Source organism: Erpetoichthys calabaricus, chromosome 2 (genome assembly GCF_900747795.2).
Source record: "Erpetoichthys calabaricus chromosome 2, fErpCal1.3, whole genome shotgun sequence".
Lineage (NCBI taxonomy): Eukaryota > Metazoa > Chordata > Cladistia > Polypteriformes > Polypteridae > Erpetoichthys > Erpetoichthys calabaricus.
Window position 1 is genome coordinate 181813959 of NC_041395.2, and position 17731 is coordinate 181831689.

A 17731-nucleotide genomic window follows, 5' to 3' on the forward strand; every position below is an offset into this window, starting at 1 on the left:
TGTCTTTGGACTGTGGGAGGAAACCCACATAGACACGGGGAGAACCCGGGAAGCGAACCCGGTCTCCTAACTGCGAGGCGGCAGCGCTACCCACTGCGCCACCGTGCCGCCCTAGTAGTAAAATGCATTGCATTTATCATTCCATTAGATGGCGCATTTCAAACATTAACGCTGCTTTTACGAAACCCAAACCTAGTGCTACATACATTGCATGATGCCCTGCAACCGTTAACGCTGAGCTCTACGTTCATTATAGATTTCAACTTGTCTTAGACACAGCTAGTATTGTATAAAAAGGTACTCACCAACAATATCTGACGGAATACAAGGACATTATTGCTGCAGAGATTCTTTTATTTTTTGTTTCAAAAAGTGTATAGCTAAAGTGCAAGAGAAAATTTCTAGTAGAAAAAGTGTAAAGAGTAAATAAAATAAGTGCAGAATGTGTGATACATCGAGGAGAATGGTGTCTCTACTTTAAGGACCAAGCTGAAGTTAGCTACTTATTTGCTTGCAGCCAGGTATTTTTCGTACAGCTTATATAAACCACTTATTTATTCCAGGTTAATAAAAAACACAATTTTATAGAGGGTGTACATTAAATTGTGCTATTAAAATTGATAATTTACTGTATTTGATAAAACCAATATTCCATATTTTGGGTCTTCACAAGTAAAAATGGGTTACGTCTTGTTGAGTCACTTTCATTTTCACAGTTTTTAGACAAGGCAGATTCCTTGGCTACAATGAATAATAATAATAATTCTTTACATTTATATAGCACTTTTCTCACTAGTCAAAACACTTTCCACACAGGGAAGAGCCATGACGCGAACCCACAATCTCCTTACTACAAAATAGCAGCACTACCACTGTGCCACCTGTGTGGCTGGCTGGCCCAATGTGGGTACCTGCGTCATATTCATAGGCAAACTTGGTACACTCACATGTATAGTGACTAGGGCTAACTACAGTATGTTATTTAATAGGCTCTGGACGGGAGGAAGAGGAGGAGGAGGCACTGATAGCACCACCACACAACAAAGAACCTGGATTGGAAACCGAGTGCAATGGGTGACACCTCAGCACCACACTGGAACAATGTGAGTTTTTTTTATAGTGGCTGGAGTAACAATGCTGCTACCACCCCCCAATTTTTCCCAGTAAGTGGGAGGCCCTGGAAAGGTTGAAATGAAATTATATCACCTTAATTTTTACACTTTTGTAACAAGATTGACACCTTTGCTAAACTGCACTTGTGTTTTGCTCAGCCCAATGCAGGTACATGGGTTAAATTCAACTGCAAACATGGCACACTCCCATTGATGTATAGCACTAACAGAAATACATGAAATTTAACGGTAAAAAATAAGGTGCCCTGATCCGATTTCAACTTTTACAGTGCCAGCTGAATACCTTGCATTACTCATGGGATTGTGTGAAGTTTGCTAGTGAATGTGACTCCTGTACCAACATTAGGCCAGGGAAAACTTATATGTAGTTCAACAAAGGAATCTGTCTAGTCACAAAAACGTGGAAATTTAGGTGACCAGCACAGTTTAAGCCTTTGCAGTGTCCATTAAATATTATAGTTTGTTTCATTCATTAGATATGGGAGTGTGCCAAGGCTATTGAATTTGACCCATATACTTGCATTAGGCAAGGCAAACGCAACTGCAATTTAACAAAGTAATACTGTATGTCTTGTTTCAAAACTGTGAAAGTTAAGGTGGTCCAACCTGATTTATCTCTTTGTTGGGTCCACTAAACAGTAAAAGTAACCCCGTTTATTTGATATGGGAGTGTTCCAAGTTTTCCAGTGAATTTATTGTTGTATCCATGCTGTGCCAGGCAAAATCCAAATGCAGTGTAGCAAATTAATTTGTCTTTTCTCAAAACTGAAAATTAAGATGGTCCAACCTGACGTAATGCACTTGTATTTGTGCAGAGCCAAAATGTGTAATATTTGTTTTTTTTAAATAATCAGTCGAGTGGCGCAGTGGGTAGCGCTGCTGCCTCGCAGTTGGGAGACCTGGGGACCTGGGTTCGCTTCCCGGGTCCTCCCTGCGTGGAGTTTGCATGTTCTGCGTGGGTTTCCTCCGGGCGCTCTGGTTTCCTCCCATAGTCCAAAGACATGCAGGTTAGGTGGATTGGCGATTCTAAATTGGCCCTAGTGTGTGCTGTTTGTGTGTGTCCTGCGGTGGGTTGGCACCCTGCCCGGGATTGGTTCTTGCCTTGTTGGCTGGGATTGGCTCCAGCAGACCCCTGTGTTTGGATTCAGCGGGTTGGAAAATGGATGGATGGAATAATCAGTCCAATTCAATAACACAAATTAATGTACTGTATAACTTGTAGAATATTGTGTTCTTGTATAGTGGAAATAATGTATTTTTACTAGCAAGTAAGGAAAAGGATGGAAACCATACACATTTAATGTCACACCTTCCTTATATTCTATTTTGCAACACCCCATCCTGTGTCCTGCAGCGAGGGGTGCTTAGCATTAAGGGTAAGAGGGTAACTGACCCATTCCATCTTATGGCACTCACACACACACACATCCTCTGCATGCTGGGCTTCATTGACTCTATGGTGCCTCTGGCCATTAGCACCGTCCATGCCCCCATATACATGGAAAAAGAGAGAGGTAAATACATTAAATGAAATATACTATACACTAAAAAAATTTAATAAACCAGTGTTAAAGGCAACTAAACTTACAAAAGACAAACCACTGGGCCCTGTATGGATTTTCTCAAATTCCAAATGAATCCCTATAGTAGAGAGGTGCTATTATAATCTGTGCAATTAATCATAATTGTTAATCATTTGTAAATCACAAATTTTATTCGTTCTACTTCTTCTTCTTTCGGTTGCCCCCGTTAGGGGTCGCCACAGTGGATCATCTTCTTTCATATCTTTCTGTCCTCTGCATCTTGTTCTGTTACACTCATCACCTCCATGTCCTCTGTCACCACATCCATAAACCTTCTCTTAGGCCTTCCTCGTTTTCTCTTGCCTGGCAGCTCTATCCTTAGCATCCTTCTCCCAATATACTCAGCATCTCTCCTCTGCACATGTCCAAACCAGCACAATCTCGCCTTTCTGACTTTGTCTCCCAACCGTCCAACTTGAGCTGACCCTCTAATGGACTCATTTCTAATCCTGTCCATCCTCATCACACCCAATGCCAATCTTAGCATCTTTAACTCTGCTACCTCCAGCTCTGTCTCCTGCTTTCTGGTCAGTGCCACCATCTTCAACCCATATAACATAGCTGGTGTCACTACCGTCCTGTTGATCTTCCCTTTCACTCTTGCGGATATCCGTCTGTCACAAATCACTCCTGTCACTCTTCTCCACCCATTCCACCCTGCCTGCACCCTCTTTTTCACCTCTCTTCCACAATCCCCATTACTCTGTACTGTTGATCTCAAGTATTTAAACTCATCCACCTTCGCCAGCTCTACTCCTTGCATCCTCACCATTCCACTGACCTCCCTCTCATTTACACACATGTATTCTGTCTTGTTCCTACTGACTTTCATTCCTCTCGACTCTAGAGCATATCTCCACCTCTCCAGGGTCTCCTCAACCTGCTCCCTACTATCGCTACATATCATAATGTCATCAGCAAACCTCATAGTCCACGGGGACTCCTGTTTAATCTTGTCTGTCAACCTGTCCATCACCATTGCAAATAAGAAAGGGCTCAGAGCCGATCCCTGATGTAATCCCACCTCCACCTTGAATGCATCTGTTACTCCTACCGCAGACCTCACCACGGTCACACTTCCCTCGTACATATCCTGTACAACTCTTACGTACTTCTCTGCCACTCCTGACTACTTCATACAATACCACAGCTCCTCTCGAGGCACCCTGTCATATGCTTTCTCCAGGTCCACAAAGACGCAATGCTCCTTCAGGCCTTCTCTAAACTTCTCCATCAACATCCTCAGAGCAAACATTGCATCTGTGGTGCTCTTTCTTGACATGAAACCTTACTGCTGCTCATTAATCATCACCTCACTTCTTAACCTAGCTTCCACTACTCTTTCCCATAACTTCATGCTGTGGCTCATCAGTTTTATCCCCCTGTAGTTACTACAGTCCTGCACATCCCCCATATTCTTAAAATTTTAAAACTATACTATAATTTTACTGTCTTTCAAATTATTATTTTAGCTTTTTAAAAATGTTATTGTAATAGCTCTATCCAGTTCTTCTGCTCAGAAATAGAAGCAAAAATAGGAGGTCTGGGCATATCACTTGTAATTTTAAAGCAAGGTAATAAAAAGTGAACAAAATGCACAACAAGAAATAGGAGCATTTAAAGGAAGAAAAAGTATAATTACTGGAGTTTTCATGCTTTGTATTCTAAAAGATAGCAGGTTTTCTGGTGCTGATCATCAGTCATTGTCTATACTCCAGTATCGGCATCCTCAAACTCACTACACATTGCTTCTTGCTTCTGCATAGTTGTCTTACCCCCACTGGAGACTGCCATAATGTTAGTCTTGCCAAACTAACATTAGCTTTTTCCCTGCTAATGCTAAATTTTGAAGGTTGTGAGGATTCATTTTTTTAGGCATGGTGTGTAATGTGGACGCAATTCAAGACTTCTCTTTTTCTTTTAGAACACCCACTAAGCCAGAGATTTTTATCTTTTATTTTTTTACTGAAAGTTGCACCTCTTGTTGTCAAGTGGGCTGCATAATGAGACGTCAACATGCATTCTTGAAAAAATGTTAGCATTACACATAAAATACAGTATCTACCTAGTAATGACACCAATATTTGTTTAATAATTTTTAAAAAATCATATCTTTTTACAAACTACCAATAAATAATAGCCCTGAAAAGAAACTAAAACACATTTTTATAAAAATGAACTCTCCCCAACCCTGTTTGTTTAATTAATAATAAAAAATAGCCTTTGTGATTTTTTTGAACAGCATTCTAAATAAAACTGTTAACATTTCTTAAATAACAAATGCTTAGATTAACGAGCTTTCTCATGCTGTTTAGAGGAGACAGGTTAGTACAATGCAACAAAATTGTGATTGCAGATTGAGAAGCACATGTCCAATTAATGTGATTTAAATCGCCACATCACTGTTTCCTAATTAATAAACCCTGAATGGTTTAGTCAATGTTTATTGTACTTACCAAATGGACTGAAGAAAGACTTTGTTTGTTTACTTGTATTTTTTTTAACAGCTGGGTGGAATTTGACAAAAAACATAGAAAGAAGACTTTCCATTTCCAGTTTCTTTGGTTGCATTTTCACCAGGTTTTAAACCAAAGAAAGCAAATGTTGGTAAACAAGACAAAAACATATTATGAGAGGATGACAAGCATTCCCATATAATGCACTGTTAAACATCTACTAAACATAAACGTACAGAAGAATGACCAATGCAAATGACTTCTAATAGTGTCAGTATCTGTCCCACAGGTTCAAGAGAGATGGACCAGAAGTTGAGGACCTCCGCATTAAGGTGATGTGTGTCAATTTAATTTTATTAATTGGCATCACCATAGGTTATACTGAAAGTCAGGACCCACGTGGGAACTTAATAGTTAAATTATTTTGGTCTTATGGTGTAAGTGCCATATGGGATGGATGGGCATCCTGACTAGGAGAGGGGAAGGTTACTTTCCCAGACAGGAGGGCCCAGGTGGATGGATAGCCAAGAGAGAATAAGGTTCCTTGCCTGGACGGGAAGTTCAAGGTGGATGGACTGGCATCCCAACCAGATGTATTTACAATACCTTCCCTGGCTGGGAAAAGGGAAGGACAGGGACGGACTGTCTCTAAGGGCTGTTTATTCCCCCAGGAAGCTAGATGGCAGCAGCCCTGGAAAATGATGCCTATTTGAACACCAGCAGGGAATGCTGGGAACTGTAGTCCAGTAGAACAGCCTTGCTGGGGTCTGTGGGTGCTGCAAGAGGGCACTACAAGGATTACACTCCCTAGTATTTGGGACTTTCGTACGACCCAGAGGTGCCTGCAATGGGCAAAGCCCTGACACCAGAAATACTTCTGGGTCCTCAGTGTGACCTGCAAATAAGGAGAACAGAACAAAATAAAGGTTTGGGTTCGGCCACACTTCGCTTAATTGTGGCAATAATGAAAGTTCAACTTTCAAAAGTACAGAAAACAATGACCTGCACCCTTTAACAAGTGAGATTCTTCTCCAATAATTTTACAGCAGCCGTAATGGCACTAGCAGGATCGACATTGATTGATGCCTTCTGATTTATATACCAAGACAGCCGGAAAGCACAGGGCTTCTCTGACATGCCGGCAGTGGTGTCAGTGTGCATATCTGGTCTTTTCTTCCAATCAGGAACTGCAATAAAGGGAGACTTTAGTATGTGTACTGCCGCATATCCCACCACCATTTTAACGTCAATCTTAAGGCTCTCAGCTTGCTCCCATCTTGTGCGTGCATTACACCAAAGATCTTAAGAATTTGTCCTAACATGTTTAAGATTATGGAGATAATTGTAGAGATAATTGTGGGTCTAATGTAAAGCATCATATTGTCTGCATATAATGATATTTTCTTTTTGAGCTCTTTTATGATAATCCCCTTTATCTCTAGTTTTTTTCAGAGATGAAAAGCCAATTGTCCAATGGCTAACAGAAAAAAATATTGGTGATAGTGGACATCCGTGTTGAGTACCTCATTCTAATTTGAAGTAATCTGAGTTTGTGTTATTAATATGGACTGAGGCTACTTGACTAGTGTAAAGAATTTTAATCCATGTTACTATATTGGGGCCAAACCTGTATTTGAGCAGCATAGAAAATAATTAATCCCATTTGACTCTATCAAAGGATTTTTCTACATCCAAAGACAGTAAGACTTCTTGTAACACAGATTTTATGGATGAATATATTACATTAAACAGGCACTAAAAGTTTGAAGCTGAGTGTCTGCCTTTAATAAATTCAATTTGTTTGATATTATTGGGATACTTTCTCAATCATTCTATCTAAAACTTTCACCAGTGTTCTAACATCATTGTTTAGGAGTGAAGTTAGTCTATATGATGCACATTGAGGTAAGTCTTTCTTTTTATTTTCAAAAACAGCTATTAATGCTTGACAGAATGTTTGAGGTATAATTTTACCTTAGCTTCTATAAATAATACCATTTTGGAAGTGCCATGGATAAAGTCAAACAAGATGTTAAAGGATGGTCCACCCTCCATCTCACCTTAGCAGGGAAAATTAATACCGTCAAAATGAACATCCTCCCTAAGCCTCTGTACCTATTCCTGAGTATCCTTACATACATCAACAAATCATTCTTTTTGAAATTATGCTCAATTATAGTATCATTCATCTGAATTCAAAACGGCCATGCATTCAGATCTAAAGCAGACTGTGGCATGGCACTATCTGACTTTCAATTTTAGTACTGGGCAGCAAAGGTATAAGCAATAAAATCTTTGAAATTGGTGGAAATTCATGAATTCACCCTGGCATGGCTTGCAATGGAAAACAAATTCTGTTCTAAATCTTTTTGTATGCCCTGTTCTGTCCTCCAGTCAATACTATTTTCAATTTACCTGGAATCAAGTCGTCCACCAATGACTTAAATTATGGAACTAATGTAGGGCACATTTCAAAGTAGAGATGCTATTATCTATCCTATACACGATAATCACCTTTTGACACCTTCTCAAACCTACTTAATGCTTAATTAAGACAATTAGAAATTTTTCATATAGACAAAATGCATCTTGTGAAAATTAGAAATTTTGCTAAAAGAGGTCTACCCAACTTCCCAAATCTTGCACCCATATCAATCCCAGAAGCCATACTGGTTAGTCTTATAAAAATATTTTAAAAAAATCTCAGGTCCTGCCTTGTGACTTATGTCTGCTGGGATTGGCTCCAACTCCCAATGACCCTATTAAGGATTATGCTGGTTTAGAAAATAGTATGGTATTTCAATTAATCAACCCATCAAAAATCCTTAAGAATGGTGGGAAAGGGACCTTTCAAATTGGCACCTCAGAAAAGGATTGGAACTCAGCGATGCATAGAGTGCACTCTGTTTCTATATGTGTCAGCCATTCCATTCTTTAACTAAAGGTCTTTCACCAGTCACATTTATGTTGTTGAAAATTGTCGAGGGTGTACCTAGGGAAAAATCTAACCTGTGAGCAGTGCCATCTAGCTGGAGCATCATTAGGAAATATGCTTTGTAAATGCACTACATTAGCATAATTCTGGACAAAAAGCCTACATACTTCTCAAATAGCCTTGGTGTTACAATCAGTCCTACTTCATTAACAGCAATATTTAGTGTACTCCCAGATGGCATTAAAGTGCATAAGCAGGCACTGATTGTAACAGCCTACACCACACTACCAGCATGCAGACTGATCTTGTTCATCTGTAAGAATCCCAACCCATCTTCTATAAGTCAGTGGATAGGCAACATTCTATATTATCTCAAATCAGAAAAAATAAATTTCTGTCTTAGAGGAAATGTCCAAAACTTTTTAAAAAATGTAAAGAATTCATTAATATTATTTTAAAATAAGCAAGCTGGGCCTGTGATTGATTCTGTTATGCTGCTAATTGTTCTGTTTAAAAAGTTACATTTTTTTTGCTTGTGTCCCTTTTCATTTTTTTTCTTAATCTTGGGTAGAGGTTGAATTATTATTTGTTTTTAGTTTTCTCTGTATTTGTTTTAAAGTAAATGATTGTTATGTTATTATTATATGTTTGATTGAGTAGTGTGAAATTGTAATGTTTTTGTTTTTTGAAAAATAAAATAAAATTAAATTAAAATAAATAAATAAAAAAGGATAACTCAGCATCCTTTGAAAGTGTCAGATAAACAGGAAGTAACAATTATTTTTTTTGTTTTCTCTGTATTTGTTTTGAAGTAAATGATTGTTATGTTATTATTGTATGTTTGATTGAGTAGTGTGAAATTGTAATGTTCTTGTTTTTTGAAAAATAAAATAAGATTAAATTAAATAAATATAAAAGGATAGCTCAGCATCCTTTGAAAGTGTCAAATAATCAGGATGCAACAATTATTACATTTTCTTAAAATAAATCTCTGTCCACATCCCTCTTCATAAAGCCAGTTCAGGGACTCACGACCCAGATCTACATTCAGCCTTACATCATTTTTTTATGCAGATAGACTACTTGCCCAGTTCCCAGTGATGTTTTTGAATGGCTACTTTTCTTCTCTTTTCACAGCTTGCTGTGTTTTCCCTAATCTTAAATCAAGAACTCATCACATGACTCAGCAACTTCCTCAGTGTCACCTGTCACTTCATCTTTGTCATGCACAGGGTTGCCAGATCAGATGGACATCCCACTTTTGGGGTTAATCAGAACCATGGAGTTTAATGGGTGAAATTATTTGGGAACAAAAATATGAAATGGGGAAAATTCTAAAAAGTAAGGTGGGTGTATTTTATATGAATTATTGTGATGTGGGCGCACAGCAGACTGTAGGCTGAGTTTGAAGGAGAGCCCAGATGACATTACCAGCAAAAGTTCTGCTCTGCTTACAGCCTGACTTTGCTCCTAGAGATAGGATAGTTACTGCTTTAGCTAATGCTAACAAGGAGGCTGATTCTGATTGATGTTAGAATCCAGAGACTACAGTAGGTTTACCACAGTAGCTGCGAACTCAGAAGGTTTGTGGTGTGTGTGCTTGTGAGCCCACAACAAAACAATTACCCTAAAATGGAAATAGGATTTCATACCATCCACATTTTTCCCATTCTCAAGCGATCAATGAAAGTAAAGTCAGCAATAACCAACATACTTGACCCATTCAACAGCCACCTGTCATTGCTTTACCCACTCATCTCAAAGCTCATGTATAACTGGTTAGGGGTCAGAGTTGTTTGGGATTAATGACCATCTGACAGTAGCATTCTTGTTCTGCCTCAGTCTGTACTCCTCTTGCTAATATTTCTAAGTTTATTAACAAGATTTAGAGTTCCAGATTTGCACAAAAGCAAATCTAGTACTGATTGTCTTAGATTAGCAATGAATCCTTCAAGTGTATTTTAGTATAACAATTTCCATTTGTAATGACAACTCCCAAAACAGGAACAACACCTGGACAGGGCTCCACAGGGTGAACACACACACGGGCCAATTTAGTGGCGTGAATCTACCTAATTTGCATGTTTTCGGACTGTATCCTATGAGAGATGTATATGCAGTAAGTTTTTTATGTAATTAAAAATACATTCACTGAGTTTTTTTCATTAGCATAATTGTTTATCAAGTTACATAATGTAATCTATTTTGGATAACAAAAGGCACTCATCATTTGTGAATATCCCCCATGTAGTGCTAAAACTTGGCATTCTTTTGCAGAGGGTATACAATAATGCATATTAAAGTAATTGGAAGTATAACTATAGCCTGAGCTAGTTAGTTAATTGGCTTGGGCAGCATCATTTACTTGTACAAGTGACAAGACCTTTCTTTACAATTGATAATTTTTCCTCTTTTTTTTGTTTTTTTTAAAAACAGCCTTCATTACTTAAAAAATTTATTAGTTCAAAAAGGGGAAACATTCTCAAAACAGGGGAAAACTGGCTTGCTAATGGCGGGGGGTGATTTTGACTGAAGTACCTGGCAACCCTGATTCACACATTACTATATCTTTACTTAAGGCAGCTAAGATGGGCACCCACAGGCTTGTCTACACTGTTGTCCTGTGCTGTTTGAAGCCCCACTGCAAATACACACCACGTCTGACTGCACTCCACGCACATAGGCAGTTGTAAGCAGCAACACAAGCAAGATCCTGGAAATCCCCGACACCAGAGGACCAATAACATTGCTGCATCCTGAACAGTATCACCCGGTCACACTGGACTGCTCACCTTCTCTCTGAATTAGTGAAACAATTAAAGACAAAGTGCACCCCACCACTGACAACCAGGGTTAGTAAAGTTTTTTTTTTTAAGAAAACTTCAACACTGTAATTAATGCAATGTAATGTCATTTATCTGGTTTACTTAACTGCTACATGTCTTTGCAACCACACTGCATGAATATTTAAAACCCAAACACACATTTAATGTAATATGGCATGATATTTCAGCCATTATAAAACAAAATATGGTACGTACTAAAGGAAAGTACAGTTTTTGGCTGATTTAACCAATGGTTTCAGAGGAAAAGGTATTCTAAAATTATTTTAATCTTTAACTGGAGGTTCATATCTATCTATATATATAATTCACTAAGTCCATGGCAAGCAAGACGCATGCAAGACCGAGCCCCGCCCACCAACGATTCACTAAGCAGCCGACCATGGCACACGCACTACAGAGGCAACAATTCGCGCGAGAGCGAAAGCATTTGCCAAGAATGTTTTCATTAATCAAGAACGAAAGTCGGAGGTTCGAAGAAGATCACATACCGTCGTAGTTCCAACCATAAATGATGCCGACTGGCGATCCGGCGGCGTTATTCCCATGACCCGCCAGGCAGCCATTACTCCCACTGGCATGCCTCCGCATAAAGTCAAACTTAAAATTGGTTCAGTTGTCATGCTTCTCAGAAACCTCATGCCAGCAAGAAGTCTCTGTAATGGCACTAGACTGACTGTTCTCAGCATACACCGTAATGTACTGGAGTGTAAAACAATCGCAGCTCCTACCTTACAAACTGTCCATATTCCCCGGATTTCCCTGGCCCCATCAGATTCAAATTTGCCTTTTACACGCAGCCAATTTCCTGTTAGATTGACCTTTGCAATGACAATTAATAAGGCACAGGGACACACTTTCAAAACGATATGCCTGTACCTGCCAAACCCAGTTTTCAGTCACGGACAATAATGCATGTTACTCTCTCCAGAGTTCCATCTTTTCATTCAATTACAGTCGTATCCTCAAACCCACCCCATTTGGACAACTGTGTCTTTCAGGAAGTGTTCACCCATCAATACATAATTTGGCTAGTTACTTTATATTACTTCAACAGCAACAGGTAGAAAATCTTAATTAGCAGTGTGACGTGATACAAATTTCTGTCTATTAATATAAGTAGTTTCAGGACATTTTTTCTTATTTACAAGTTTGCCAAGTTAACTCCTAAGTATTATAAACAGATAGCCTCATACTTTTTGAGAACTGCATTGCACCCAACTTAAAGAATGTGTGACATATGGGCACAAAGAGCAATACCTCACTTTGTAACACCAATCCACACATTCTATTATGTTTTCCACACAAGACCATACAAACTAAATACTTTCTGTCACAGAAATTTTCCATAGGAGTGTCTCAAGTTTCTCTTCCAAACACTTAAGTTCTTTCTGTAATCTCTGCCTTGTTCTCATAGGCAATCTTTTCCTCTTCTTAATAGCATTTATTTAGTAACAGCAAATTAACTTATACATGGAAAATAAAATGCTTGCCTTTAAAAAGTAAAATTTATTATTTTTTTTGTTGTTAACAATACTTTGTAGTTACTGTATGTAATGCATCACATTGAATCATGTAAATAATACAAAAAACAGCAACAGATACACATTTTTCCCCATGTTTTGCTATAAATAGAAGTTTGTACAAGTGGCTTTCAAATCTACTACATGTGACCTTGAAGGTAACCAGGTTCATCTGAGCAAAATCATACTTTAAATGTCACCACAGGCTGCAACTTTACACCCGATTTGAACATTTTAGGAGTGTTTTCTGGATTTTGGTTTCATCTCTTAAAATGTACTGTTAATTAAAACAGTGTTTTAGCTTAAATTTTACTAATGGTTTTCGTAAGACAAAATTAATTGCAAGAAAAATAAATCATAACCAGTTTGCAGATTGCTCAGCAATATGTAAAAAAAGAGTAAGAAATTCATAAAAAAAATTAAGGGTAAAGCCATTTTACAGTGTTCCATTAAAACCAAGACAAAAAATTGGTTTAGTCACTTTTTGTCCTCATACTGACGCCTAAGAAAGAGGTATGAAGCTAGAGAAAACAAGTGCTCATATTTAATAAAAGAAAATAAGATGCTTCTTCAAGCTACTGACAATAGATTTCTCTACCGCTCTGACATTACAGTTGCAGAAAAGATCATGCAGCAGTGACATCCCTCGAATTTAGGTAAACAGAAAACTTGAGAGCTGCATTTATGATGACAGAAGCTCTGCAAAGCCTCTAGCCTTTAGTAACATAAAGGAAAGTGCAGAGGGAGTACTGGATTATCATACGGATTTGCTGTTGGAGTCTGAAAATATTTATTCAGAATAACAAAATGCATAAAACAAAATATGACTTGACTGCATTTAGTGTTCAACACATTTCTATGCATAAAATACATCTGCAGAAGCATTTATCCCAGATATGACATCTTTAGAATTCACACAGATGTCCTGCATTGCATGTGCTTAAAGTTATCCTGTGAAAAGATCCCCAGGCTTTGAAAGGAATGGGATATGCTACTGAGTTTAGCCAACATACAACCAGCAGCACATTATGCAAAAATATATTCTAGTGAACAATGGTACCTCCATTTTTGTGCAGCAACAGTTAAGTCATGAAATTTAGCACAAGAGTTTTTTGTCTTTGACTTCGACACCCCTAGGTGCCCTTTATATCACCGAAGAAGAGTGCCACAAGAGACATGGACATTTGATGAATGGTGAAATTAATGTTGCCTGTGCACTGCATACAAGAGGGTCATGTGCTCTGCTCCCTTGAAAGGCAGTTTCTCATTGGAGTAGTAGAAGACCACTTCAGGAATGCTGTCAAATACACCACTGTTCTGATTCAGAGTGTACTTGTTGTCTTTGGTCTGAGCTACAATTATGTGGACGCAGCCTTGGCTGGTTCTGAAAAACAAAGAAATATTAGTTAAATACGTAGGCTATATTGAGAATAATTAAATTACAATAATTATCTACTATTAATATATTATGAGGAACAGTCTGGACCGACTGTAAGTAGTAGCAAAGGAAATAATTAAAACAAAACTAAGGGGCCTTTATGAACAATGATGCACATCCCCTCTCTGACACACTAGTACTCCAATGAATCATTCAACAGAAGTGTGTCAAGAAACACTACTAGGACTCCATTATACCAAAAGCAATACGGCTGCATAATGCCTAACGGCGACTGTTGTTTTATTTCTTCATTTTTTGTCATTCTGGTGTGTGTTCAGACCATAGTGTTTGTATATGTACATATATATATACTGTATAAAAATTTGTCTAGCTATTTGTGTATTTATTTACTTATTCATTTATTTAAAGTTGCCTATAGATTACTACCCTGATTAAGGTATGCCATAAATTAGCAGAAAATCAGTTTCAAGGGATTTTTTGCATATGCACATTTCATTTAAATCATATACAATATCTGACACTAGAACAAAAGTATCAGTTTATTAAAGATGGTATCAGTCATTTAGAATGTAAAATGTGTTGTTTTGGCTTAAGGAAACAAAATTTCCAACAGCTGTTCACTGACCTTTCAGAGCAAAGTTTGGAAAGAATGCACCTGATGTAAAGGTAAATCATTAGGTACTAAAATGTTTTGTATTTTTGTCCTTTAGCCATAAGAACTTTGTCCAATCTGCAGTAGTCCAGTCTCCTCTTCATAGTAGAAACTGAGAGGTGCTTTTCTCAACAACTGTTAAGCTGTTCTTGAAGTTGTTGTGCTGTGAGGTGCCTATCACACAAGCTGGTGACCCTCAAAAACTTATCTTTTGATTGGATTGTGACTTTGGGTTTGCCTATCAGAGTTTCCTTCAGTTTCCAATTGGATTTGGATTGTGTAGGACATTGTACTCATTGCCACTTTGATTTTTTTTGCAATTTTTCTAAAAGAAAACCCTACACTTCTAAAGGCAGTACTGCTCTGTCTCCTTTCATTTGTTAATGGCCATTTTCTTGCCATGATCACTAGAATATTGTCCAAGTAGTACTTCAAAGGGTGTACTAACGCAGTCTGTTCCAACTCTGCTTTAAGACAAGACAGTGGGTTTGCAAGTAATCATCAGAAGTTGGTACGCCTTTGCAAATTGTTTGTTTCAACTTGCAAGGCTTAATTTAATTGCTGCAGAACATCCATAGATTGTAATGTATTAGTTGTTCCCTGAAGAAGGCCCATTTGTTATATTCTGATATTTCATTTTTTCTGTTTTTGCTAACTTACATTTTAAATTTAAACCACTGACAGTTTATTTTTGGTCATTCACTGCATTTCAACTGATTAAATTTGAAGAAAAACTGGAAAACTTGAGGTGTTCTAAAACTTTTGACCAGTAGTGTATCTTTAAATAAATTCTTTAGTTTTAAGAATATTTGTTTCTTTTTGTCACTTTGGGTCAGAGGTTTATACAGTTCCTCTTCTCCTTTTTGAATTACTACACCTATTGTGAATTATTATTATTATTATTATTATTATTATTTTTAATAGAAATTTTTCCCGTCATAGCTTGTGAAACTTGCTCTCTGGGGAAACAGCCGATTTTGGTTTCTAGACTGCAATGAACCTGGGACTAGATTTTGGAGGCTGGGCCACATTTTAGTTTTAGGTGGCACAGATATCATGACACAGTTAAGACCAACTTAGAGCCAGATGAAACACTAACAGTGCAGGCCAAAGCTCTGTGGGGTTACATTGACAGGAAAAAGAGCAAATAGTTGCCAAAGTCAAAAGAAGAGTGATGGGAAATCCTGCAAAAAGACTGAAAAAATGTACAAAAAAGACTACTTAAAAATGTGATACAGTAGTCTACCACAGTCAATTGCGTCGGTTTTGCTTTTTAAAGAAAACGCTGATTTGTAATAAAAATATAAGACATTCTTGTAACATTTAATTGTATCAATATGTTTTGCGCTTATTGTAATGTTATATAGTGCTGTAATGAGCAATTACTAATAATATTTATGTTGCATATATCCTGTAGATGTCAGCAGTGACCAATATAAAACATTAATCTTATTCATCCTTCAATGGCAGTGTTGCATGGTGTCAACAAATACTTCCTAGCTAAGACAATCCTACTGTGATGGGATACAGTAATCCCTCGCTATATTGCGCTTCGCCTTTTGCGGCTTCACTCCATCGCGGATTTTATATGTAAGCATATTTAAATATATATCGCGGATTTTTCGCTGCTTCGCGGGTTTCTGCGGACAATGGGTCTTTTAATTTCTGGTACATGCTTCCTCAGTTGGTTTGCCCAGTTGATTTCATACAAGGGACGCTATTGACAGATGGCTGAGAAGCTACCCAGCTTACTTTTCTCTTTCTTTTGCGCTGACTTTCTCTGATCCTGATGTAGGGGGATTGAGCAGGGGGGCTGTTCGCACACCTAGACGATACGGACGCTCGTCTAAAAATGCTGAAAGATTATCTTCACGTTGTGATCTTTTGTGCAGCTGCTTCCTGAAACGACATGCTGCACGGAGCTTACTTAAAAGCTCGAAGGGCACGTATTGATTTTTGATTGAAAAACAAACTCTGTCTCACTTTGTCTGCTCCTGATGGAGGGGGTGTGAGCTGCCGCCTTCAACAGCTTTGTGCTGTTGTGCTTCACATACTTAAAAGAAAAACAGCCCTATTGATCTGTTTGCTTTTCTCTCTATCTCTGTGACAGTCACTGCTCCTGACAAGCACTCCTTTGAAGAGGAAGATATGTTTGCATTCTTTTAATTGTGAGACGGAACTGTCATCTCTGTCTTGTCATGGAGCACAGTTTAAACTTTTGAAAAAGAGACAAATGTTTGTTTGCAGTGTTTGAATAATGTTCCTGTCTCTCTACAACCTCCTGTGTTTCTGCGCAAATCTGTGACCCAAGCATGACAATATAAAAATAACCATATAAACATATGGTTTCTACTTCGCGGATTTTCTTATTTCGCGGGTGGCTCTGGAACGCAACCCCCGCGATGGAGGAGGGATTACTGTATAGGCATTATATTCTTGTGATTAGCACATATAGCTTCTTTAACCCAAAATATTAGAGTTAGTTTTCATTTGCTCAATTGGTTGTGTTACTGTTGGGGATTTTCAGATGGTCCTTGAGAAATACAGCACTAGAGACTGCTACAGTTATTATGTTGTTAGATTTAAGTGCAAGCTTGACACCACTGACCACTCTGTTCTCTTAAACAAGCTTCCAAATTACTTTAGGCTCTCAAGAACCAATCCTTGTTTAGATTAGTTCTGTTTTATCAAATTAAATTGGACTGTGATAATAGCACTCATTGATTATGTTCAGTTAGGTTTGGTGTCCTTCAGGGCTCAGCACTCATGATGTTTGTGTTTTCACTTCACATGTTGCTACTGGGATATATCATTAGAAAACACAATATTCACTTTCTCTCATGTGTATTATGATTATGTATTTTTGTAAATTTGTTGTGAACATTGTTATAGATTTCAAGGGATTTATTTATTCTTTCCCTAGGTTATGAAACGTGTTAAATTCAGTTTAACTTAAATTTTTACTTTTATTTTGATCTGGGATTAGTTATTTTATATACACAATATTTGTAATCTGCGGTGGGCTGGCACCCTTCCCGGGATTGGTTCCTGCCTTGCGCCCTGTGTTGGCTGGGATTGGGCTCCAGGAGACCCCTGTGACCCTGTGTTCGGATTCAGCGGGTTGGAAAATGGATGGATGGATATTTATAATATCTATATATATAATTCACAAAGTCGCCTCCAGAACGGGAAGACACCCATGAAAGC

At 38.0% G+C, this 17731-nt stretch overlaps 1 protein-coding gene across 2 annotated transcripts in view; it reads right to left on the reverse strand.

Moving 5' to 3' along the window:
• Positions 1–12439: 12439 nt before the first annotated feature.
• she (Src homology 2 domain containing E) overlaps positions 12440–17731 on the reverse strand; it is a 60065-nt gene continuing 54773 nt past the window's right edge. For both annotated transcript variants that reach the window (XM_051923251.1, XM_028794866.2), the window contains exon 6: positions 12440–13857. In XM_051923251.1, coding sequence (XP_051779211.1) covers positions 13674–13857 — 184 coding nt within the window. In that variant the 3' untranslated portion in view covers positions 12440–13673. The remainder of the gene's footprint in view (positions 13858–17731) is intronic.